We start from the raw sequence: 24,080 nt of genomic DNA on the forward strand, positions 1-24,080 counted from the left end.
TTTGAAATAATTGCTACCATTCCCGCATAGATATCATTTAAGGGTGTTTTTTGTATTATTTTATTTAAATAATTCATTTAAAATTAGATCAGCAATAAATGTCATAAACAATAGAGTATTTGAAACAATCAAGGTTGAATTTTCATACTTTGAATAAATAATTGATGATTTAAACATGGATTTTGATCCAGTCTCAACTGAACAAATGAACTTGATCAAAGGTTGAAAGTTATATGCCAATTGACAGATCCAAAGTTGGCGTAAACATTCAAAAATTAATGTTAATCAAGAACAATAAAGGTTGAGCTCAAAAATAGTTATTGATTTTTGGTCAACAGTTGGTTTAATCTTTTGTACAATTTACATTTTTGGATTTTCATTGCTGTGATAATAACGTGCTCTTAAAATAGCTTATTTTTTGCTATTTATCAAGCAGCTAAATTTTTTATTTTCGGTATTGTTTAATAATCAAGGATTGGTTTTTATTTCAACTGGATTTTAAATTCCAAGACATTTTTAAGCATGTTTAGTGGGTTTAATTTAATTAACTATACTTGATTTGTTGAATATAAATTAAACAAAATCAGTGGAACTCCGCCTGTTTAGGGACTGTATAAGAATTTAGTTATATTTTGTCGGTTTCTTCAAGTTGTAATCTGATTGATCACTGTAGTTTCACTTTATTTTAATTTGTTTCCGATTTGATAAAGATCAATTGTTCATCGATAATTAAACTCTCTGAGCATTCATTGACTTCAATCTTCAACTGTATTAAACTGACACATAAATAAGGTAAGCAATAGAAACATTATTTTATATTCAATATTTTAGACATTGTTTTTGTTAACCAGAAATTGAGTTACAGATTTACTTAAAGTTCTGAACCTTAGACGATCTCAGGAAAAATTTCTTGTAGGTATTCTTGAGTAGATCGTTAAATCATGATTTATAATTCATTCAATCTCCATATTTTAACAAAATTATAAGCGAAAAGCCTCTTTATTTTACCTTTTAAGTCTATGACCTAAACTTTAAGCCTCAAAGATGACAACTCACAGATGAACTGATAAACACAAAATGGCCGAAATGGACCTTTATTTGTGGTAAAATTAAGGGCATCTTACATGTTATATTATCTTGTTTTAGTATCTTATTGCATCATTATTTAAACATTAGCGAAGCAAGTTTATTTAATTGACCAAGCTCAGTGTAGTATTTGAGCCACTCAGCCGTACTACGGCTCAACCTCGGCTGCTTATGCGCTTGAGGATAAAATAGCTCCCTCTTCATCTCTTGAGTCATCTTATCACGAATCTTTTACAGTTTCATTGTTACCTCTTACTCTTAATTTCCAGTATTCGCCTCTCTGTCTGTCTCTCTTTCTTCCTTTTAAACCCTAATAAAATAATTTTACTTGATTATCCGTATTTATTTTATCAACAGAACAATCATCAATCATGGTAAATATTGGAATCAACGGTTTTGGTCGAATTGGACGTCTTGTCCTTCGAGCCTGTATCGAGAAAAAATTAAATGTTGTCGCCATCAACGACCCTTTCATTGATGTAGCCTACATGGTGTATATGGTTAAACATGATTCTACCCATGGAAAGTTTAAGGGTGAAATTAAAGAAGAAGGTGGTATGTTGGTCGTTGAAGGTCAACGTATCCGAGTTTTTGCTGAAAGGAACCCGGCAGATATTCCATGGGGAAAAACCGGAGCTGATTATGTTGTCGAATCTACTGGTGTCTTTACAACCAAAGAGAAGTGTCAAGGTCACATTGCTGGTGGTGCTAAGAAAGTCATCATCTCAGCTCCTTCCGCTGATGCACCCATGTTTGTTATGGGCGTTAATCACGAATCTTATGATCCATCTATGAACGTTATCTCCAATGCTTCTTGTACAACCAACTGTCTTGCTCCTTTGGCCAAGGTCATCAATGATTCCTTTGGAATTGAAGAAGGTCTCATGACAACTGTCCATGCTATTACAGCTACCCAAAAATGTGTTGATGCACCAAGTGCTAAAGCATGGAGAGATGGGCGTGGAGCTTTCCAAAACATTATCCCTGCCGCTACTGGTGCAGCTAAGGCTGTTGGTAAAGTTATTCCTGATTTAAATGGAAAACTCACCGGTATGGCTTTCCGTGTTCCAGTTCCTGATGTTTCAGTCGTCGATTTAACCTGTCGATTGAAGAAGGAAGCTACCTATGAAGAAATTTGTGCTGTCGTCAAGGCTGCTTCAGAAAGTGATCAATGGAAAGGCATTTTTGGCTATGTTGATGAATTTGTAAGTTGACCTTGAAATTATCCCTGAACCATGTGACTATTTAGATGTTCAATTTTATCTTTTATCTGAAAATCTCTAATCTCACATATTTTTCTTCATTATTTAATCTTTCAGGTTGTCTCATCCGACTTTATTGGAAGCACTTTCAGCTCAGTTTTCGATGCTAAAGCTGGAATCTCCTTGAATAATAAGTTCGTCAAGTTGATTTCTTGGTATGATAATGAATACGGTTACAGTAACCGAGTTGCTGATTTAATCAAGTACATTTCTACTCGCTAAATTTGAGTGGTTTTAATTTCAAGCAAATCATTTAACAGTCCAAATATCGCCTCAACTGTTTATCTTTAAGGCTATTCGGTCATAATACTTTTCAAGATGATGAGAGGAAACTATGAATCCATTTAGCTGGTATCGAACATTTTTCTTTATTTGGTCATTTTTTGTTAGCTAGATTTAGTAATTGTCAGAATCAATTAAAAAACATCTGCATCTAAAGAAAATTATTCTCTTGCGATTCATTGAATTTTAACTGTTTGAAGTGAAATTAAATATGGTTTAATTATCCTAAAATTTGTGTTTATTTCGTGTATTCAATTGGATAATTTAGATTGAGGATTATTGACATCAACAAAATTTTCATGTCCTTGATAAGATCTATTTGTTTAGGTACTTCAGTACCTTGACAAATTTTATCGGTTCACTCTACATAATTTCAATTCGTTTCTGATTTAAAACGATAAAATTTTCTACTTGAATTATCAATTAAAGTGACTAGGAAAAGCTCTGAGTTAAAATAATGACTTTACTTATCTCTTTTAATGCATAATTTTTCAAAAATATCAAATTTTACTTTCCTATCAATTAGCAATTTTTCATGAATGAACTCACTTGTTAAGCTTGTAATGTGAATTTATATAAAATAGATCCATGACTTGAAAATTTCGGTTCAAATCACAAGATAAGTAATTCCATATTCAATATCTACTCAAAGCATATTCATTCATGTAAAATAACTGTAAAAGAAATGGTTAAGAAATAAACAATTATTGAGCGACAAAGAAATAGTGTGAAACTCTGAGTATATTAATAGATTGATATTGTTCTCTTATAACCTTCAATTGACATGCATTGCTTCAATAAATTGATATTGTTTATTAAGGCCTTGTTCATTATCAGAATCGATTGCTCTGATTGAAAAGTCTGGCAAAACAAATCACAATACATCAACCAGATTAAATCTTAAGTGAGCATGGAAGAAATCTGATTCTTTGAACAGTTTAACACAATAAATAAATCCTGTTGATATATTTTTCCGTAGATTTCCCTATCATGCTTACTAGTTTAATAAATTTCATGGAAAGAAGTGAAATTGAACGGAATAGAACAGTAAAGTTGTTTCAGGTTTCTGTATTTCGATTCGGTTGATATTTCCATATTTTGCTTGCAACTATGAATTTTAACTTTAGTATTGATTATAAAATTGCAGTTGTAAAGAGGCAATTACAAACGCTTGTAAGCATTGCTATAAAAAAGTGAATAAAAATGATTGTCCAGGAAAAATTGACTGATTATTGATCAGATATTTCTCATAACCTAGATTATCAGTTATTATTTTTAATTTTACCTTTAGCAAGTGTTACAAATGCAACAGAAAGCCCAGTATCGATTTGTTGAGCGAATGGACTGTTCTTCATCACATTTATAGTTGACAATTACATGATATAATATAAGAGCAACATTATTACAAATTCAAATGACAAAATTAACTTTTGTAGGCAAAAATAAGTGTATCTTTAGAAACGTCTAAACAATAGACAGAGTCTAACAAAGACATGTAGAACTCAATAACATGTGATTATTTTTCTAATCAATCATTTTGATTCTTAAATGCTCCTGTAACTTGAATGTATTGCTATTCCATTTGTGCTTTCATCTTGCGAGAAAAATGTACTGTTCCAGCTTCTACGATGAACATTGAAAATATTCCTGTCACCGCTTCTCGACACCATTCTGGTGAATAGGGGAACTGTGATCATCGTTGTCGTCAAAATCCAAATTGTCATACAAGACGATTGCCTGTTGCTTTTTCCTTTCGTTCCAATGTAAACATTCACCTAGACTTGAGAACCAGTCAGTCATTGGATCTTTGAAACAAATTGATGGAATGGGATGGACGGATGTAGTGACATTTAACCTATTAGAGTAAAGGTAAGACAAATATAAATTGTTAAGTAACCAGAAAATGTTTTGAAAAAAACAATATGGAAAGCTGTTGATAATTATGTTGAATTTATTCCTAATGCTTATTTTTACTTGTCTTTTTTCAGATTCAAGGATAATTTAATAATTAATTGATTGAAAATTTATGCTTGCAATTGTAATCTTCCGGGAAAATGCACATAAATTACCAATCAGCTGATTAAATATAACTGTTGACTACTATGCTAATGCAAAATTAACTGTTATCCCAGCTGAGTAATTGGCCATTTAAAACATTACTCACTCGTCGCCTATGTTCAATTCTTGACGTTGTCGTCCATCGAAGGAAACCCAAGCAGAGCCTCGAGAATCTTTGGAAACCAGGATCTAATGTAACAATCAGCAAGAATCCATGAGTAACATGGAAGTAAATGGTGGAAAACGATGGAAAGAAGAAGATTAATCAGTTGTGACAAGCAAATAAAAATGATACAAATGTATTTATAATTGATTATTGAAATCTATTAAGATATTACAACTTCAACATCCTTATCTATCATTCGAAATGGAATCATTTGGAATCAGATTTTGACTTTGATTTACCTTGAGCTGTATCCCTGCTGGAACGACTATGGGTCTGAATGATAATGAATGTGGACAAATTGGGGTTACCATGATTGCTGGGACACTTGGATGCACCATGGAGGCACCGGCTCCTACAGCATAAGCAGTGCTTCCAGTTGGTGTTGAAACAATCAACCCATCGCCTTGTACTGTTGTTATGTATTTACCTTCAATGTAAAGATCAAGATTACATAGGAATGGCGATAAGCCTCTGTCCAGGACAACTTCATTTAGGACAACAAATTGATTGGATTGGTCAACAAGTGTATTGGTTTCCTGTTTATGAACACTGCATGACAGTCTACTTCTCAGGGTAACTCCAGCTTTGCCTAAATTGTTGAAATTGGAATGAAATTCAAAACGAAAGATTGGAAGAAAACAAAAAAGACATTTTTTAGAACTATTTGGTTATATTTTTTGCTGTAAAAAAAGTTGGTTAAGGTGGTAAATCACCTTCAATAACTTTGGTAACTTGTTGCTTAAACGATTCAAACTCGAACGGAGCTAGAAATCCAAGTGATCCAAAATGAAATGCCATGACCGGTGGAACCTTGCTCTAATTATGTTGCGAGGTGTTGATGTTATTGGTTTTTTGGTTTTTTTATTTTGTGTTTGAGACAATGGAGTAATTTTGGTAACGGATTTTTTAAATGTAATTTAGTTTTACAACTTGCTTGTTTTGCTTTGTGGTCTTTCTAACTATTTTTGACTCCCTAGCTCAATTTGATTTGTATTCATTACCTGGAATAGAGATGATGCGTACAAAAGGGTTCCATCACCACCCAAACAGATGACCAGATCAACTTCTTTACCAAAGTCTCGGTTATTACGATCAACTTCAAAAACCAACAGTTTGTCACGAAGCTGTTTGAATAAAGGTTCAGCTCGGTTTCGAATATCTTTAAGTACATTCTTTTCAACAAGAACAACCATTTGCTTCTCCTATTGACAATGCAATAGTTCAATAAAGTGATTAAAATGCGAAAAAATGGATTATAAAAAATAGAAACCAGTTAAAGGATATTTGGAAGTACCGTTCATTCATTTATGGAAATGTATTGAAATAGAAATTGAAATATTTAAATTATGATCATTAGGCTATCAAACAGAAGGTAACTCAAATTGTTAACTGTCAATTCTGTGATGAAGAAATTAATTCTCAACTTTTCTCTAATATCTCTGCAGATTATGACTATAATTAAAGTTTGTTGTAAACCAGGATAACATGACCGCAAACCTTCAACTGACTCAATCACCGTAAATGTATCAGAGCTTTAGGAACCTATCGATGTATCGAATAGCTTATCCACCTTGTCAAAATTCCCAACCTCATAGAACTTGTCAGCCAATTCGCTGTGCAATGGATTTGAACGAACAGATTTGGTAATGTAAAGATATTGATTAAAGTCTTTCAGATCATTCTTTACCTAGTCTCTCAGGTATTCATTTATACTTGTTGACTAAGCAATGTAAATTAGTTCGTAAAAGTGAACGTAACTATGATACAACCACATGCCAACAACAATAGCTAAAGGATAGACAAGTAAACTGTCAAGATTCATTTGACTAAATCTTTGACTTAGATTATCTCGTTAATTGTTAATCACTTGTTTTCTTATGCACCGAGGAATATAAGTTAACATTTTATCAAAATGTTACAATCGTCAGGAAATACTTATATTCAAGTACAATTGTCAGTGTAATAATCAGTGATAATCCTCTTTATACCTGAATACTTTGAATAAAGTAACTCTTTTACACCAGATTTTTGTCTGTTAAAATAGGTTTTGACAATTAAAAGCTGGTTTTGTTATAAAAGTTGATTCTTTTCAAACGAGAATGATTGTACTCACAACTCACCAGTGCAATTTAAATCAATTTAAACTCAAACGTGTTTTTTATGAAATGATTCAAATCATTATGTCAATTACTAAAGAAACTATTGATATCGATCATCTAACTTGAGGTTAAACTTCATCAAATCCAAATGTTACTCGTTTTATCAGAACTGGTAAATGTTATTAAAATCACTTTTTTCAATATTTACTTGTAAGGTTATCATTAGCCTTGAACCAAATTCACCAGAATATATTCAATCCTGCAAATTATCAAGAATAACCTTTTAATTTCAATTCATTGATTACCACAGCAATTCCCAGATTATCCGATTTATCAAATTGATATGTTTACATGAATAGACAACTTGTATTGATCAATAAGTTTGAAGAAATTCTGTTTGGTATTTTCCTTGTTACCCATTTTCCCAATGTTGCCATATAAATCAATATCTTTCCAATTGTGGCTTACGATTCCAACTATTTCAATGAGGCTAATTAAATTTGTCTTATGTATTACCTTGCCATTTAGATATGACAATAAGCAACGGAAAAACCGTCCAAAGCTTTGGTTATCAATACCGCTAGATTACAAGAAACCATTGCCTATCCTTATTATTAACGTTATATTTCCCTTCGTAACTGAAGTATCAATTCCATCTTCTGGCAAGCTGGCATCACAGTCCTATGACCGCTTATACCAGATTAAGGAATATTTTTCAATTTAATCGAGACTGATAACTGAACCTGCTGTAAGAGAAGATTGAAAACGAAATCATAACCATGTTAATTAAACCTCTTAAAGGTGCGAAATTGGCTGAGTGCTTAATTTAGAGCTTTATCAATGTGCTATCCATTCTGCAATAACTAAATCATGATTATGTTACAAATTTGAAAAAATTTCCTGTGAAAATCTAAACGAATGAAATGACTTCCAAATTAGATGAGGAAATAGCCATCACATTGTAAATTACGCAAATTACTTGGATGGGCTTGAATTCAATTAAACAACTCTACTTTCCTAGATACACAATTTTCAAAAATATCTTTTAAAATAAGCAACATCAATAAGTTTACATTGCTTTTCAAATGAATCAACTTTAGCCTGATTTACTTAAATTGGTAAAAAAGTTTAAATTTTAAGCAAAAAATGAATCGCATTGAAATATACAAGCAACAAGAAAGGCTAAATATGGTGAAAAGGATTACCTTAAAAAAACTTTACACCTAATAAATGTATCAAAATTGGGTTGATTTCCAGGAACAGTCAAGAGACAGATTATCAGGAATTTGTTCTAATGTTGCTATAAAACTATTTTTAAAATTGCGTCAAAATTATAAAAAGTTGATTCAAAGATTGTCTTCTTTTCATTTTTTATCTTTTAATTTCTTGGTAATTAAATACTGATTGTTGGTTCTAAGCATCTAAATTTGTAATTTGAAGTAAAAGTAATCAACAAATTCCACAAATAACATGAATATACTTGCAAATTTTAATGAATATATCATCTTCCTTTAATAACAGTTTCTATGGAAATATGATCGTGAAAGGAGGAAAAGACTAGACTTACCATTAGAAGCCATTGTGTCAGTTGAATAAAGCATGGTAAAACACTTGAATCGTGAATTTTCTGGATAATGAGAACATTTTTTGGAGGTTCAGGCCAATTTAAACGTTGATTGTGCATGGTTCTAACATCGAAAGCATCCATTCAAAGAAAAAGCAAGAAACAATAGCAACTTTAATACAAGGAGTTTAGGAGTTGAATTGAAAATATAAGGAAAGCAATGGACAAAACTGATGATCGGAAAAGTAACACTAGTTGAGAGAAAGATGAATCAAGAAATATAACAAATTACACTTGTTGATGCCAATAATAACATGATGTGATCGGACTCCTGGATTCATGGCCAACTACTTTTTGTCACTTCTTCTCGTCCATTTATCATCAACAACCTTTATTCACCTTTTTCAACTTTCCTTCAAAGCAAAAGAAAAGCACTTTTGCTTCACCAATTGTCTCAATGTAACAAGTTATTGTCTTCATTTTTTTATATCGTTCTGCTCCAAGCTAACTCGAAACCTCTCTACTCATCCAGTCCGTTTACACTCATCACACTGTCATGTCACTTGACGGATTGAGACTCATTTTTGATGAGCTTGCTGGCTTGCTTCATTGAATCGACTAATTTTTCAGGTCGAATAATTATATATTATGAAAATGACGGCGTTTCGGAACAAAAGAAGATGCTGTCCAAAAGATGTATAATCATCTGATTATTATCTTATTTATCGTGCTCTCTTTCATCTAACATCACTTGACAATTATGTGATAAATGTGTGCCTGGCTGATCACTAACACATGAAATCATTAATGTTATACAAATTACTCTTCATTTTACCGTCTCATTCATGGTTGTTGCTGGTTTCCTTCACGTTCAACTTGTTCAACATCTCTTGATCATTACTTGATTCGGATTTCTCTTTAAAATCTATTGACACAATTAACTACATTTAAATACATCATTAAGGAATAGCAGACTGAATAGTGTTTCACTTACCCAATATATGTGTACATGGAGAATGAGGTTCAATGGAAAGCCAATTAACCGTGCAATATTGATTCAAACAAATCACCAAATTGGAAGTTTCGATGTTTTAAAAGGCCAAGTTGTTCCTTCTGACTGAATGATGTTTTGTTTGTCAAAATAATGATCAATTGTGGTGGTTATTAAAACACAAAAGTTATCTGCTGATAATTTATAATAGCGATGAGTATGATGACGATGATGACAAAAGAAACAAAAAAGGACAATATTGAAATAGAATTGAAAAAAAATGTAAAAATAAACTTGACAATTGATCGGCTTGGTTGATGAAAACAAAAGCTAAATTATGGACTGTTTAAACGATCAACTGTGGTTATTTAAGGAAAAATAAAATCCAGTTTCAATCGGACGAGGAAAAACTATTCAATTGTAACCTTATTTGGAGCTTCAACTTTTCTCTCTCTTTTTGTTACCACTTTTCATTCAACCATCATCAACTCACTATTTTCTCCTTTCTTCCTTTTTATCTTCTTTCTCATCTATCTCCAGGAGGAACTGGAAATTGGAATAATCGGATCCGATTTTTGTTTTCCACTCTAGGTGCATCCGAATCAGCTTCCGTCAAGATGAAATTAATCTCACCAAATTAAGTAAAAAACAGCACATCGATCCTTGAAAACAGAAGAATATCGAGTTTCAATTTTGATGTAAACTATCCAAGATTGGGACGTCTGCACTCTGAAACCAGTGATCAACAGATGATAAACTTCCTTCATAAATAAATCAATAAGACGAGACTAAAGGTGGTTATAAGCAAATTATGGACAGTTAAGAATAGGAATCAATTATGGATGAAACAAATTTCATGGGAAACATTGGGGAAGGTGAATAGGGAAACTCGATTGTATCTTAATCTATTCTAGAAAAATGTAAATATAAATGTTAAACATACCTTCTCATTTTGATTAGACTATCAAATCTGTGGAGTAGTGCTAATGTTAGACACTCATTTCAAGTGCAACCACAAAGGTAATCAAATAATATGTTACTATTGTACTCAATTTTATCCTGATCATCCATTGTTACCTCTGTTTCTTAAAGGTGTATTATCATTGAGATCAGTTAAATCCTTGGTAACGTTAGATTGGCTTATGAGATCAATTTACTACATTAAATATTGCTAACGAAAGTATTAAATTGTTTATAATATTTAAACCTCTGGTAAAGCTTTAGATTGCCATCGAGAAAGGTAAATATTGAGCAACTCATTTCAACTGCAATCAATAAATTGAAATAATCATTGCGTGTTCACAATAATTTATTATCAACGTATTTTATGCTTAAAATGTAAACCGTCCTTTGTTTACCTTTTTTGTAACCCAACAACAGCATTCATTTTAACATCTGATTCAACCGTTTCTTTCATCTCTAATTGTAACTTAATTTGTTATCTTTTTCCGAAGTTGCTTGATGATACTCAAGGAAGTTGATTGTTATTTCCATTTTTGAAACTAATTAGTTGTTTATCGATTAAAGTTGAGCTTTTTTGCTCATTTTTTTACCACAAGAACACATTTTAGCTGCACAAAAACGATCTACAATGAAATGGAAAAAAGGATTCACATTAAACTTCAATTAACAGTATAAACATATTTTCACTAATTAAATAAACCCTATTGATGTACCTCTTTTTTTCGGGTTAAATGGTCAGGCATTGAGGAAATCAAAGCACAAAGCGAAACGAATCTTCATTCAGTTTATTTTAGAATGTCAACTTCAACTTTTTGGCTTGAATCTGTATTTTACACCAGTTAATCCGGATAAAACATGATCCTTTGCTTTTCTCGCTTGCTCAAAAGTCATCCAGTAATATCCATTCTGATTTTGTGTTTACCATTGATTAATTTATCAGTTTGTAAATCAACTTCACACCACACCGAGGATGACAATGTATTGACAGCTACAGCGATTCCTTCAACATCGACAACCATTTCAACTGATCAAGTACAAACAGATTTCCGAGGTAATCTGATCAATCCAACGACTGAATATTATCATGACCATCAACCAACTGTCCGACAAAGCAGCCTGGAGACAAATAATGGGGTAAATAAAAGTTTAACTAGTAATAGCACAATAAGCCCGATTGGAAGTAAAATTGAAGGTATTTACAGTGATGACTATGAAGACAATGATGAATCCATGTGGCTCGACTTAGGTGCCTATTCTGGTGATCATGGTTCGTATGGTTGGTATGTTGACCATCCTGTTGGTGACTAGAGTGATTAATTGTAATAGTAAATTAAACAAAACCATTTAGTGATGATAATTAAGTGATTACCAAATATTGTATTGGAACGTAATTCAAATAAAATTGACCTGATTTAACTAAATTATTTTGCCTTGAATTTTATGAGTGATCAAAAGCAAAGACAAATAGTATTTAATTGTTGAATAATTGATCGAAACCAAAAATGGTTATTGATTTAATTGCTCATTTCATTTTAAACTGGTTCAAGATTTAATTAGTCATTTATCAGTATCAGTCATTACTCAGAATAACTCAACAACCAAATGTTGAAAGACAGTTAACCATAAATTTTCATCATTTAAGGGTCAATAAGCTGTATTAACTTGTAAGCTCATTTTGTTGGTCAACTTTATGTAATAACATTGTAATTACTGTAAGTTAAAATTATTTAAATTGTATACCTTTTGGTGAATACTGTTCAAACAATTAGTATTTGTGGGTCAAACAGTCGCTATTTTAATCACTCGATCGGTTATTATATTAGTCAGATTATTTAAAATCAGTTAAAATGGCTTTTGAAGGTTGAATGTCGAGTGAAAATAATTGAACAAATGGTTGAATTAAATTGAACAGAGTTATTCTTGAATTCGAAATCAATTTGCTAAAAAAGGACTTCGATTTCGAATATTATTCCGAATTAAAAGATCAGAAGGTCAACTTTGCTGCTGTTGATAAAATTCCGGTCTTTTATTGTGCAAAAATCCTTTTCGATATTCGAAATCGAAGTCCTTTTTTAGCAAATTGATGTCGAATTGATAAAAAATTTGGTCTTTTGCCGAATTTCTGTGAAATTTTGCTTCGATAGTGACCTGAACCTTTCAGTCGGTCTATGTTGAGTTATATTAGACGAATTATATTTTTTTTAACAGCTTTGAGGCCAAATAACGTCAAATATCGTCATTTTTCGATTCTTCAAAACCCTGGTATGAAGTTGAAAATATTAGGTTTTTAACGAAAGGCAAAATCAGGCTTTGACGCCTTTGTCCATTTAAGGCCATAACTTGATAATTTTTTATCAAAATCAATCAATTTTTTCACAACATATTCTTGAGAAGTTTACCTTTGATTTAATTATTTAATGGTGCTTGTGAGTCTAGTCTAATTGTCTCAAATCAATGCTGAAAAATTTGTCCAAAACTTTACCAGTCATACCTTAGAATCAGCCGAGACTAAGCTAACCTTGTTCATCTTGCTTTAACCTAATCATTTCTTAATTTACCAAAAATGATAACAATAATAATGTTATTTTATTATTAAATTGATTTACCTCTGTGTGTCCATTTATCTATTAAAATGTGTAGAACAATGATTAACTGTTAATCAACCTTCGAAGTATACAATCAAAATGTTTTTGTGAAATCTCGTTGGCTTTCCTGATTGATTCCTCAATACAATCCTAGCAAAACCTTGAGTTAACATTTAGGAAATCATCATTTCTGTTCACCGCCACAATTTTGGCAATAATAACAATAACCTTTCATGGATGGTTCAACTTGATTGTTTTGTTAATAGACTTAAAATAACTTAATTATCAAGAAATATCAAGAGATTTGGTGAGTTTTCCTTCAATCTCTTACCTTGCCCGGTATGACCGTGTGACCATCAAACAGCTGGTTATTCAATCGAGTTGAAATGAAATCAATGATTACAAGTGTCTGGACACTTTAAGTTACCTTTAAATGATGGCATTGTATCCTCATTAAATCCAGTTTTGCATTATTATGTGTCAAAGTAAATTGCACTTTGGTTCAATTCACTTCATCAACATCGAAATCTTCCTCTTCCCTATTATCAATCAACGCGAGACTAAATAAATAATTCAATTGTTGATTAAATGTTATTCCATTTAACACAATCAACATTTCAATTGCAAGGCTTTCATCATTACAAACCATGAAATAACCAATCATAATCAACATTAAAGATTATTAACATCATCACCAACACACACTCACACAATCATAACAATGAAACAAAATGATGTGTTTCCAATACAAAATCAATGGTCAACCTTGGCAAAAATGAAAGTTAAGAAACCCTTTACAAGATGGTCAACTTGATTTGATTGACCTCGCTCAGTTCCATCAACCATTAACAGTTTACAATGATCAATGTACATCCACCCAAGCAATTAAAACTGATTGGAACCTCCAAAGGCTTAAAATTAATGTTGGGAATTACCAAGTAAAATGAAAAGGCCAATCCAACCATATGATGAAGTCAAATCAAGTCGGATCAAGCTGGAAAATTAAATTATGACAATTGGTGATATAGCAAGACTTAGCCAAGTCTTTTGTCAAACCTAATTGGAGGTCAAGGTTTAATTGTAATAACAGTTGATAATGTTTGATGCTTTTTCATTTTTCGCGCTTATGGTTGCGTTAAAAAGGGAAAGACAAATTTGCTATTGTAATTAACCTCTGATTGTGTTGATCAATCGTGAAAAGGTATAGCCAAATACTAAGGTTATGAGTCGGTGATGAAACAACAGTCGGATAATTTGATTAGTGAACACAACCACCCATTTCCCAACCTCTTTTTTGTCTTATTCATTTGAAAAAAAAGAGTTAAGTCACTTTTTGTATTTCTCTTCTTCTGACTTACATGAACAATCATCGTCGCCGTTTTCGTCTCCTTCTTTCTCTGTCTCTTTCACTTTCACTCTGCCTTCCCTTTCGCCACTAATCACTTTCCTGTTAAATTCGTAACCAAGGCCAGAATAGGTGTTGACTAGTGTTAGTCAGTTAACGCGAGTAAAAATCAATAGTTAATCCCTCTAAACCTCGCCATCAACATTATAAGTAAAATAAAGTTTAGTTGGTCAATTTGGATTTCTCATTTTATCATCTGTTCACTTCTTGCATTAAACTTGTGGATTTCAAGCTGCTAGTGTTAACATTGTTTTTCATTTCAGTGTTCAACACTTTCGTACATTAACTGTTGATAACCCTTTCCTTTTTTACCGTGTTAAAACATTACAGTCATAATGTTCATCTTTACCTGTTTAACTCTTGTTTCACTTTTAGTCAGTTCAATTAACTCATGGCCCAGTGGTGCACCAGAAAAAACATGTTCAACTTTAAGACCAGTTCATGGAGCAAATGTTGCTAAAACATTGGACTCTTCACCTTACACATTAACTCAATCCCATCAAACATATCAACCTGGTGAAAAAGTTAGAGGTAAGTTGAATCCGATTTGATTAATTGTCAGTCAAGTTAACCTGTTAATGAAATATTTTAAGACTCAAAAATAGATTAACTTGATTAATAAATTATGACAAAAGTAAATTTGTTGCTCAAAACTGTGCCACTAATTAGTTTTACTTATTACACTTAATTCCTTCGGATGTTTGACAGTCAAACAATTTCATGTTATTAATATCTCGATGCATAAATTTCATTGCATGTGTCTACATAAATCTGATTCCAGCGTTGACAATTAAATCCAATCACTCACTAATTTTAGCTGCAACTTGAAGTTTTTCACAAATTTATCAAATTTAATTTCTACTCGAGTTGCTATCAAATTTCAATCAACTTATAGTTTGACTGCAAATTGCGAAAAGTTGCAACAAATTAACGATATCAATCACCTTGCAACCATTAAACATTTGAAATTTGTCACCAATTTTGTATTATTTTGTTCCAACAAATGATTGAAATAACCAAACTCAACCTTGACACTTGAAAAGATTGAATCATAACATTAAATAGTAACACTAATAAACTAAAATAATAGTGCATTATTAATACAAACAGTATCACGGTTAACTGGTTATTTAGGTTTATCCGGTAACTTGACTGATCAACGGAAGTTATACCATTACAATTGAAATGTAACGTACATACGAATAACCATTAAATTTAAATGTATAAGAGACTATTCATTATTTGATCAAACATCAAACCACAACCAGAACTACAAGATAATTTGTTTACAAAGTCAATGATTTACATACAATTATTCAACTATTCAGCTCTTATTCATTAAAGATAAGGAATAATGTATAATAATAAAGCATCTTTAATGATTACCATGAACATATTAAGATCATTATCAGTGTCAAAATCATTAGAGATGTTGCATTGAATATCACATTAGTTTTTCATGATTAAGATGTATAATGAAATATTTGATGAAAAGCAAACTTGAACGTACAATTTACTAACCTTTCAATTTTTTCTTTCTTTTCGCTTTCCATCTTCAACCTACAGTTGACCTGAAAGCATTAACAGGTCAATCATTCAAAGGTTTAATGATCCAAGCTTATGACCCATCAACTGACAAACCAATTGGTAAATTTTTACCTGGACGAGGATTGAAAACATATGATTCCTGTTCATCAGTAACCCACACTGATAGACGCGGCAAAAGAGGAGCCATGTTAATCTGGGAAGCACCGAAAAACGTTTCAGGCCAAGTTGCCTTCAAAGGAACAGTCGTCAAAAGATTTAGCGAGTTTTACGAAGGAATCAAATCAAGTGTTGCCCCCAAAGCATAATCATAATGGTCAATGTGATCACTATTAGCTGATATTTACCGTTTTTACGAATTGAGTGTATATATTATCATGTTGATGGTAATAATGAAAAGCCAAATTTAAATCAATTTTTATGTTATTCGCACATATTAGGAACAAGCAATTGTTTGCTAAATGTGACTTAATTTTTAATTTTTTATCTGTTGACTATAAATTCAAGATTCATTTTTGCTTTTCATTTCAAGCTCCATCCATATCTTGTGTTTGATATTGAAAATATTTTTTCAACTGCGTTTCCTTTTGTTTTTATCTGTATTAAAGAAATGTAAATGTACAATTTGAAACGTTTTTCATGTTATTTCGCTAATTTGTAAAACCTTTGAAACATTCACCTATTCATCTGACCAGCTAATTGTTACTCTCTGGATTTCGGGGAAATTTTGTGGGTAAAGAGTGTTAAACAAACGAAGCTTTGATTTTAACCATAATTTTTTAGTTCATTAGTTAATGATTTGAATCGGCTTGAATTGGAAAATTTTTAGTTCAGATTTTTTAGATCAAACTGTTTATCAAATCAAAAGGTCCAATAATCTAAACTCCATTTCAATATTTTTTACAAATTGGTTAAGTTGAACCTTAAAATAGATTTTTCTAGGTTAAAAGCTTACAACGAAGGGTTGAAATAAACATATTGAAAAAGGCTGAGAACAGTTTTTCTTTGAATTATATTTACAGAAGTTCAAGTTCTTATTCCTAGTAATTATGATAACAGATTATGGTTTTAGTGAGTGTTTTTTTTGCTTCTCTAATCTCTTGCCAAAAGTGAAAACTTTCAACACAAAACCATGTAACATCGTTGTAAATTAACTGTTTAGCAGTTTAACCGCAGATAGTGATACATGTTAATGTAGTTGATGTACGGTGTTAAATGAATAATGTAGATCACAGTCATCTCTATCATTGTTAAAAAAGAGATCTAATGATCTAGTTAATGAATTTTAAAACATAATTAAAGTTAACCATAAACGAGACCAAGACAAAGATTCAGCTGATCCTTTACACCAACAGCCATTGTCTTTTTGCAGGTAAGTTGATTTTCACTAATTTACACCAAAACAATTATTATTAATATATTTAACTTGTGACATTAATTAACTTATAGAATAAAAAGCACGAGATGATTGTCAACAAAATTAATTAACTGTTTTAATTTAATTTGGTTCCTTACTTGTCGTTCAACAGGTTTTCTGGTAACCTTAACCAGAACCAGCTATGGCTGTTGACCGAGCCAGAACCGTTCTTAAGGATTTGTATGCAAAGAGGAGAGACAACCGTTCTGAGTGTCATCTATTGGATGATAAATTAATTAACGACACATTGATTTATCGGATAGCATTTGATCCAGATGAAGATATTAATGACCGAGAAGATGGACAGTTGTTTAATTTAAAGTCACCAACATCATCAGTCAAACTTAATGGCAATCACCATCATCATTCTCATACTCCTCCTGATATGATTAATGTTGGGTTAACTCGGTTTAACCTTGATAACAAGAGTGAAAGTGATTGTTATAATGATGAGGATAAGATGAGATCAAATGGCTCTTTCACTGAACCGGAATCATTAATGTATAAATCAACGGCAACAATAATATTAAATGTCTCTTCACTGGCTGAGGAAATAATTGAGGCTGAAATGGATTCATTAAAGGGCTTACAGCGTACCAATCAACCGATTTACAGTTCAATATCAACAAGAGCTTCGTTGAAGGGCAACATGGAAGACGATCATCTAATGGATCGATACAATCTAAATTATGGAAATGATGAAGCAAATCATGTTAATACAGGAGTTACTGTAGCTGATGGTTGTTCATCATTGCCATTAATAAACAAGAATGATGGTGACAACAATAATGATCCCCAAATAGCAGTTAACAAAGCAAGAGCCCACCGTAAACTGGATAAACATTGCAAGAAGAAGCCATTATTTTTACCTTCAATTATGAGATATACAGTTAGCACAGACAATCAAATTATCACCTATAATTGTCCACCAACAAGAGCTTGTTTATCCTGCTGTTCAATTAGCTAACTGTGAATTCACTTTCATTTGGCTTGTTCAATCAACAACCTCGTTCGTAAATATCATCTGTTTTTATATTCATCCCGACCTTAGTGTATAAACATGGAAATGGTTAAAGTGATTGTTGCATGGATCTCTAGTTTATTTTGTATAATGTATCAGACTTTTGAATATATTTCTGGTTAAACCAGAAAAGTTAACTGTCAAGGTGAATTTGTTATTGATGGATTGGGTCCAAGAATCCTTCCCTCATCTGGATTTGGAGCAAATGAAGTTATCATAATATTTACAATGGTTATCAAAAAGATGAGAATTAAAACAGCATTATTGGCATTCTCAGCTTTCCGGTGATCACCACGGAAATTGATATTCCAACGACCCAAGAAAATTAAGATGATTCCAACCACAATCTGAAAAAGGAAACATCAAGTTAATAACTCGGAAAAAGTAAAGCTTATTGGTGTTAATTGACTCTTGCTTCAAAGCTCTTGTCATTTACCTGAAGGATTATTGAAATGGTCAACAAACTAAGGCTAACAGCAAAATATCGATGGTTACTCGAATTGATGAGAATGAATTTCAACTGAGAAGCATTGGCCGTCATCAGAGCGATATCCATCATTCCCTGAGCAACCGTTTTTCTGGTCGCATAAATATTTACATCCATTGGCATGTTGGAGCTTTTGGGTAGTTCGGGCGACATTGGACCACTGATTAGATGATGGTGAAGATGACCTCCAGAAACACCAGTCGAAACCTCTAACGGTCCACTTCTAGAGTTATCAAGCATTGATTCCTCTTCTTGGTTCTGGAATAAAAAAACAGGTCAATATCAGTGATTGGGTTTTGAACAAAACATGCATCATTTAACAAAAGGTTAACTTCATGTTGAAATAGATTGGCAGTTATTGAAGGTGACACTACTTTTGAAGCAACACTTCAATCAAATGGATCAACAATTGATTTACGACAATCAAGTATCAACTTGAAATACAGATGAAGATTAATAAATAAATGGCCAGTAAGAGTTTAATTTTGATAATGTATCAAAACCAATATGATAATGGTTAGGTAAGAAGAGTGAAAGGAAGAAAGAATGAAAAGGTAAAAAATGTTCAAAGGTTTCTTTATAATGTACATTATCTAATGGGATTGAACTGAATTTTGGACAATGATTCCGGAGAGGAAAAAAAACGGAAAAGTAAAATACAGAGAAAAAATGAAAAGATTTTTTCTGTTCACAATATTTATTAAGAGCCAAAATGAAATATCATGAGAATCAAATGGATTCATCTAAAGAGTGAAACTTGATGATATTTCATTTTGTTAAAGACTCTATTCCATTAAGCATATTGATCATGTAAACTGATTATCGTTATTGTGAAAACATCACCAAGTTTCAGCTAAACTGGACAAAATATTCAAATAAAGTAAATTTTCCTTAAAAATTAGCCAACATTTAATTCAATTTCACTTGATAACCTTTCAATGGCCAATTTGGTTGACTCAATAACTCGAGAGTTAAGAAAGGGACTCAAAAATGCATTTATATTTACATTGAATCAACTGTTACGATTTACAAAATCTGATTTTCTCGATCTAAACCTGAAACCTTTTGATCTGTACAACAATAAAGTCGAAGAATCAAAATTTCTTTTCAAAATTATGGACAAACTCAGGAAAATTTACTCAACATGAAAGCCTTGATTGAACTAGATCCACGAAAAACAGGGAAAACTCATATCAGAATTCAGATCTCTGAATTCATGAAATAGAGGTTGGGTATAGATGCAGAATCCTTGGGTATTTTAAACTATTGAGTTTAGATAAAAATTTTTGGTTATTAGGTTGATGGTTTATTATTGGGTTAGTATAACTGTCTTTTGGGTAAAGGGTAATGAGTTGGGTGTAAGGAATTGTTGCCTCAACTGCCCAAAAGGAGATCGAAGTTTTGACTTTGAATTCGAGTTCAAATGAAATGTCGATCTTATGATCGGAATCAACTTGTTAGATAAATTAATTGTGATACTTGCTCTTGAATCCATACAGTGATTATCATCACACGAATCACAAATGAAAAGGTTAATCTCCAGGATCAACTGATCCAGTATTTACACTTTTACAGATGACTGTTACAAATTATTTTAAATCGATTGATTACGATTAACTGATTATCACATTTACACAATTGATATAAAAATTTGATAACAATGATGAGCATTCAACTTGAGCTAAGCAAATTGTGGCCATCAAATGGCACTCATTTTGTACCAGACTTTACCATTTGTTTACCTTCAAGAGTATAACCAGTTTCATCTAAATTTTTATTTTTCATTTCACTTGTTCATTGAGTTTCAGTTATTTCTTTCCTAATCTTACCTTTGTTCACAGTTTTGTATTGATGTAATTTCATGAACCATGAAAACCAAGAAAACTGAAATCATGAAACCATCTGCTTGTAACAGTTTCTTTAAACCAGCTTTTCATTGGACAATAAGATTGGGTTGAGACGAGCTTTTTGTTTTCCTTTTGTTTTGGGTTCACTTTGGTTTCAACTGAAAATCCGTATATTGTCAACTTTAACAGGTTTAATGAGGGAAACAAATTAAAATATGATTCCAATTGTTGACCACAGATGATAATGAAGTAAATCAAAGACAGCAACTGAATTAAACTAAAGGCGATGTTTACATGATATCATTTGGTATCCTTTTTGGATTGTCAGATGTTTTGGTTGAGAAAAAAACAGGTTTCAATCTTTAATCAATTTATCATGAAATAATAATAATGATAATCATTGCAAAGAGGTAACAATAATAGTTGAATTAAAATGTGGGCTAAAAAGTTGCCATGTAGCAACCTGAACGACTTTAATCTTAACGTGGGTTGACTGAGAAGAACCAGAAACCAGATTATTAATAGTTCATCAACCATTCATTTTCACCAAAAAAAGCTTCAAATCTCTGGAAAAGGTTGACATTCATAGCAATTTACAAAATAAAACATGAAATATGCTTTAAAATTTGGTTCTGGTTCAAATTCTGGTTCAAAGAATGGGTATCAACCCAAAACTTTGCAGCGATTTTTATCCAAAAATAATTCCTTTTATAATCAAGTGAAGGTTTCATGATATACTTTCTTTGATTTACATTTAATTGTAATCGTTATTTTTATTAACTAATTGTGATTGAGGTCATCAAACAGTCTACAATAGAGTTTACTTGAAGATGTTTTAGGTAAATGCAAACACCCAGGTTTGTGCCGAAGAGAAACCTTAATCAACATTTAGTCAATAGCAATTATTATATTAATACACTGATTGGCCTGAGTCTAAACTGTGTAGGCAGTTCAACCAGTTTCGGGTAATTTGATGAACAACACAAAATACGGTTCAACATTTGCCCAAATAGGGTTACAAACAAAATAATTTCCGGTGCCAAGTGATCGCTTTTTGATATGAGAACAAGAAAGAAGCTTCATTATCGTTCAATTTTTGCCCAACAATTGTTTAATTACCTTGGATAATCAGTGTCATTGTGTTTAACCTTTCAAATTGTGACTTTCATCTTTTCTTAGAATCAAGTTTTTCCCTAAAATTGTAAACGTGTGTTGATGTGTTAACCATCAGTGTTCACCTGAAGGAAACACTTGAATTTGCATGAACATTGATCAGTCAAGGATTAATCGTGATGCCTTGCATTGGTAACTGTTTAGGTACTTCAACAACAGCATCAGTTGATTTGAGAAAACAATCAAATCGTCAATTAACAAGTGATTTCAGTGAAATTGATCAACCAAAAGGTGAGAGCTACAAAAAATTGAGAAACAGTTTTCTTGGTGAATCCAATTACAGTCCAACAATGTCACCAGCAACACCCAAAGTAGCATCTCAAGGAATACCTCAACCACCACCACCACCACCACCACCAGCACCAGCATTACCATTACAATCGTTACCAATGAAAAAGAATGCAAAGATGGAGAAAAAATTGAAAAAACTAAACAAATCCTCGTCAACCATGAAAGACGCTTTAAAAATTGAAACTCACCCAAAGATGCTTTACTTATCCGAGGTAAGACCAGGTTACAATGAATTGATGATCACCGAGAAGATTAATAGTCGACTAAATCATCATTTAACCATTAGAAGGTGTGTCAATGCAATTAATTGTAACAATTTGTTATTTTTCTTCAAGAACAATTGTCTTCGAACAGACAGATTTAATTTCATTTTGAGACTATTTAATCATGCACAGACTATAATAATTCAGATTAAAACACGCAATTGAAATGAATTCATTTCCATTTCGTTATTAAATCAAAACTACACCCAATTTGGGTAAAAATAACTCAAAAACTGGTTCAATTGTTCAACATCCTTTGATCATCTTTCATCAATTAACATGATTACACTTTGATAGCAATTATTGATCCAAAGTTTGGCCAAATGAATATTCAACTCTATTGTAAAGTTTAGTGTCAATTTGAATCGTAAAGCATAATTTACTTGGAAGTATAATCAGTTGAATCTGCGGAATGTTGATGACAATAATTTTAATGAAACTGAATAAACCAAAAGTCCATTGTTAATGAGCATTTTTAGTTGATAAACATTTCCCTTCTTCAACTGACCATTTTAATTGTTCATTTGAAAAGTTAAGTAAAGATGGAGGGAAGCACGAAAATAGAGTCAAAATTGGCTCAATTAAATTTAATCGATTAACTATAAATATTGTTGGCAAGCCAAATGCAACCCATAATTGAACAACTTGACATAATGTTTAATGATTATGAGTTTTAGTCAATTGTTATTCATAAATCAATTTTGCATGAATTTTGTTTTGCGATCATTAAATGAGGGAAAAGAGAAAATCTTTTGTTTCAATTGTTTGCCTGAGATTTTCATCTTTTCATTCCCATTCAAGTTAAACATTTACATGAAAATATACTAATTTGAGGAAATTAATTGTTGCAAATGGTTCTTTATTTCAAACGAAAAGCATTTAAATTTGCTCTTTGCTCTTGCAGGATGCAGAAGAATCTGGTGAAACAATTGACATGGAAGTTCTTGAACCATTGGTTGGATCATCTGTTAATCAAGTTTACCCATCATCGCCTCTAATTGTCAACAATAATGGTTCAATTAAGCACACAATGGACTTCAATTTGTATGCAGCAAAGAAAAACATTTCCCAAGGATTGATTGATATTGCTCTGTTAACGGCAAACTTTTCCCAACTCAAGTTTATCCTTTCAAGGGTGGACAAATGGCCTTTCCAGGTTGACTTTACCTCTTGGGGTGAAACCTTTAAACTGATCAATTTGACTCTTGTTTTAACCTCCATTGGCTTACAGATTTTGGTCGGTATTGCATTGCTCCTTTCAGCTCGACTTAACCTCAATGATGATGGTCGTACTCGACGAGCTGAATCTTGCAATACACTTATCATTGTCTGTGTTTTCGTAATTACGGTTATAAACATTTTTATTGTTGTTTTTCTCGATGATTACGAGGAGTTTGAATTGGTTTAAAGGAAGAATCGCTTCAGTAATTAACTCATTCTTAGTGGTGTCGTTTTGTTGTCTGTGTGTTTCATTAAATCATTAAAAGACTAAATGTTCAAAGAGATAAATTGACTCTGATCATTAGCTAAACTAAATCATTTACTGGTAATAATGGCAAGTAAGTGATTCAAAAA

At 31.9% G+C, this 24,080-nt stretch overlaps 5 protein-coding genes and 1 long non-coding RNA gene across 7 annotated transcripts; 4 read left to right on the forward strand and 2 right to left on the reverse strand.

The window, feature by feature from the left end:
* The first annotated feature begins 637 nt into the window (after window positions 1-637).
* On the forward strand, window positions 638-2,861 carry LOC107368123 (glyceraldehyde-3-phosphate dehydrogenase 1). The gene is made up of 3 exons (XM_025162085.2): window positions 638-792; window positions 1,444-2,291; window positions 2,406-2,861. The coding sequence occupies exons 2-3, from the start codon at window positions 1,458-1,460 to the stop codon at window positions 2,568-2,570; spliced, it is 999 nt and encodes a 332-aa protein (XP_025017853.1). The 5' UTR covers window positions 638-792; window positions 1,444-1,457; the 3' UTR covers window positions 2,571-2,861.
* Window positions 2,862-3,859: 998 nt separating this feature from the next.
* On the reverse strand, window positions 3,860-9,837 carry LOC107359036 (NAD kinase). Of its 2 annotated transcripts, XM_025162807.2 has the most exons (8): window positions 9,512-9,837; window positions 9,353-9,442; window positions 8,521-8,641; window positions 5,856-6,056; window positions 5,568-5,670; window positions 5,094-5,443; window positions 4,795-4,877; window positions 3,860-4,485 (listed from the first exon to the last, which is right to left on the reverse strand). In XM_025162807.2, exons 2-8 carry the CDS (start codon window positions 9,358-9,360, stop codon window positions 4,281-4,283), a joined length of 1,071 nt encoding a protein of 356 aa, XP_025018575.1. In that variant the 5' UTR covers window positions 9,361-9,442; window positions 9,512-9,837; the 3' UTR covers window positions 3,860-4,280. The 2 variants fall into 2 exon arrangements, with proteins under 2 accessions (XP_025018575.1, XP_015784578.1); XM_015929092.3 differs by lacking the exon at window positions 9,353-9,442.
* Window positions 9,838-10,243: 406 nt separating this feature from the next.
* On the forward strand, window positions 10,244-10,816 carry LOC149094278 (uncharacterized). The gene is made up of 3 exons (XR_016199296.1): window positions 10,244-10,383; window positions 10,469-10,528; window positions 10,601-10,816. It is a non-coding gene; the product is annotated as an uncharacterized LOC149094278 (long non-coding RNA).
* A 3,574-nt stretch (window positions 10,817-14,390) lies between these two features.
* Window positions 14,391-16,630, forward strand: LOC107368156 (ferric reductase 1). The gene is made up of 2 exons (XM_015935941.3): window positions 14,391-14,992; window positions 16,028-16,630. Exons 1-2 carry the CDS (start codon window positions 14,797-14,799, stop codon window positions 16,312-16,314), a joined length of 483 nt encoding a protein of 160 aa, XP_015791427.2. The 5' UTR covers window positions 14,391-14,796; the 3' UTR covers window positions 16,315-16,630.
* A 530-nt stretch (window positions 16,631-17,160) lies between these two features.
* LOC107368000 (uncharacterized) lies at window positions 17,161-19,832 on the forward strand. The gene is made up of 2 exons (XM_015935775.3): window positions 17,161-17,378; window positions 17,536-19,832. Exon 2 carries the CDS (start codon window positions 17,566-17,568, stop codon window positions 18,388-18,390), a length of 825 nt encoding a protein of 274 aa, XP_015791261.2. The 5' UTR covers window positions 17,161-17,378; window positions 17,536-17,565; the 3' UTR covers window positions 18,391-19,832.
* On the reverse strand, window positions 18,500-20,690 carry LOC107368157 (ninjurin-1). Its single transcript, XM_015935942.3, has 3 exons — window positions 20,415-20,690; window positions 18,881-19,189; window positions 18,500-18,791 (listed from the first exon to the last, which is right to left on the reverse strand). The coding sequence occupies exons 1-3, from the start codon at window positions 20,424-20,426 to the stop codon at window positions 18,585-18,587; spliced, it is 528 nt and encodes a 175-aa protein (XP_015791428.1). The 5' UTR covers window positions 20,427-20,690; the 3' UTR covers window positions 18,500-18,584.
* Window positions 20,691-24,080: the final 3,390 nt, after the last annotated feature.

This window comes from Tetranychus urticae, chromosome 2, assembly GCF_039701765.1.
Source record: "Tetranychus urticae isolate SD_2017Ah chromosome 2, NJAU_TeUrti_SD_1.0, whole genome shotgun sequence".
Lineage (NCBI taxonomy): Eukaryota > Metazoa > Arthropoda > Arachnida > Trombidiformes > Tetranychidae > Tetranychus > Tetranychus urticae.